The sequence below is a fragment of the Fulmarus glacialis genome, unplaced genomic scaffold, assembly GCF_000690835.1.
Source record: "Fulmarus glacialis isolate BGI_N327 unplaced genomic scaffold, ASM69083v1 scaffold16674, whole genome shotgun sequence".
In the NCBI taxonomy this organism is placed as follows: Eukaryota; Metazoa; Chordata; class Aves; order Procellariiformes; family Procellariidae; genus Fulmarus; species Fulmarus glacialis.
Window position 1 is genome coordinate 287 of NW_009208844.1, and position 1,553 is coordinate 1,839.

Consider the following 1,553-nt stretch of genomic DNA (forward strand, 5'->3'; position numbering starts at 1 on the left):
GTCCCTCTCCTTCAGGGATTTTGTAGCCTTCTGAACTAGCCTTCATGCCCCACGCCCTGATAAACCACCTTCTCCCAGTGCCCACTCGCCGCATTGCCCTGGCAGGCAGCTCCACCGCCCCGACACCTACGTTTCTCCTGCACGTAGAGATAACCCTCCATCGTGTAAGGGCTGATGTTTTTGTGCTCGTGAGGATTCTCCTTCATCTTCTTCATCAAAGATTCAACCTCTGACCTTGTTCCTTCAAAACGATTTCTTGTCTGCAAATTAAAACAGGAATGAATGGACCCAACGTGGCCTCCTCTGCAGCGAGGAGGCACCACGCAGGGGTGGGACCCCAGGGCTGGGTCACTACAGCTCGTGTGGGACATGGGACCAGGGGAGCCCGCTGTCAGCCACAGGACAGGTTTTCTTCCTGGGCCCGGATTTAAGCTAAAAGAAAAATATTACAACAATTGGCACGTTGTTTGTATTAGGAGTTTTGTGAAAAAGTTGTTTCAAAAGAATGAAACCAGTCTATGTCCTTGGGAGAAAAAGAGTAATTTTATAACAAGAGAGGAAAGCAAAGCTGCAATGCCAACATGCCAAAGCCCTGCACACATGCCCGACGTGCGGGCACCAAACGCGCACTGGCCATGGCTGCAGCCAGCAGAAGGGCTCTGCTCCACAGCCCGGAGACTGGGACAGCAAAAAGTGCTGCACTTCCCAGAACGAACAGTGCTTTGAAACACTTGCAAAATGGTTTGAAACACTCACTAAAATCACAGGGCGCATAACGACATCTGCCCGCTGGCTGACTCCTGGGAAAGCTGGGCCTCTGCGTTTGGTATGCCGTAGGGAATGAACTGCCATGTAGGCTTGTGTATACGATGTAGCATTATTTACAAGAAAGAGTTTGCTTTCAATGACACAGTCAAAGCCTTTGCTTGATGGCACACAAAAAAAGGAGAATAAAACCTTTATTAAAATATATCAAAAAGTGTTCTTTTGCTCTGCAGGACAGTCACAGTGATGGGCACACGGCACAGTGGCATGGGTACGTGGCAAACTTACGTTTTGGATGCTGATTGTCAGCTCTGTCTTGAAATCGCTGAAGTCCTTTGCAAGCTCGTAGCCATGGTGGTAGAAGGTGAAAAGCCCCTGCAGAAAGGCCAGCAGCTGCGTTGGGGTAAAATGAATCAAGACAGTCAGTAGAGCCCCACAGCCAATGTCAGAGCCACTGCTGCAGAGGGCAAGGTTGAAATCGTCCCTGCAACGCCCGGGGGGCGTCCCTAGGAAGTCCCTAGGAAGATGCCTTGTTCCTCATTTCACTTTCAAAACCTCCTCTGAACAGACCCTGAAGCCGAATCTGTGCTTTCCTCTCCCAAAGCCAAGCCAAGCCCCCGCCCCAGGACCCTTCGGCCCCTCTGTCCCCCGTCCCTGCATCACCGATCCCTGGGATCACTGAAAGCAGAGCCGGGATGTGCAGGAAGGAGCTGGGAGGAAAAGCAGGCAGCACGCTGCCATTCCCTGCATCGCATCTCTCCCAACTCCGAGTTACTCTTCTCTCAGCA

The 1,553-nt window shown here is 51.6% G+C and overlaps 1 protein-coding gene across 1 annotated transcript in view; it reads right to left on the reverse strand.

Annotated features, from left to right (window-relative positions):
* Positions 1–130: 130 nt before the first annotated feature.
* The window catches only part of LOC104075971 (rho GTPase-activating protein 26-like), a gene marked incomplete at both ends in the record, with an annotated part of 7,997 nt that continues 6,574 nt past the window's right edge, over positions 131–1,553 (reverse strand). Inside the window, 2 exons of the mRNA XM_009576655.1 lie at positions 131–260; positions 1,054–1,158. Coding sequence (XP_009574950.1) covers positions 131–260; positions 1,054–1,158 — 235 coding nt within the window. The remainder of the gene's footprint in view (positions 261–1,053; positions 1,159–1,553) is intronic.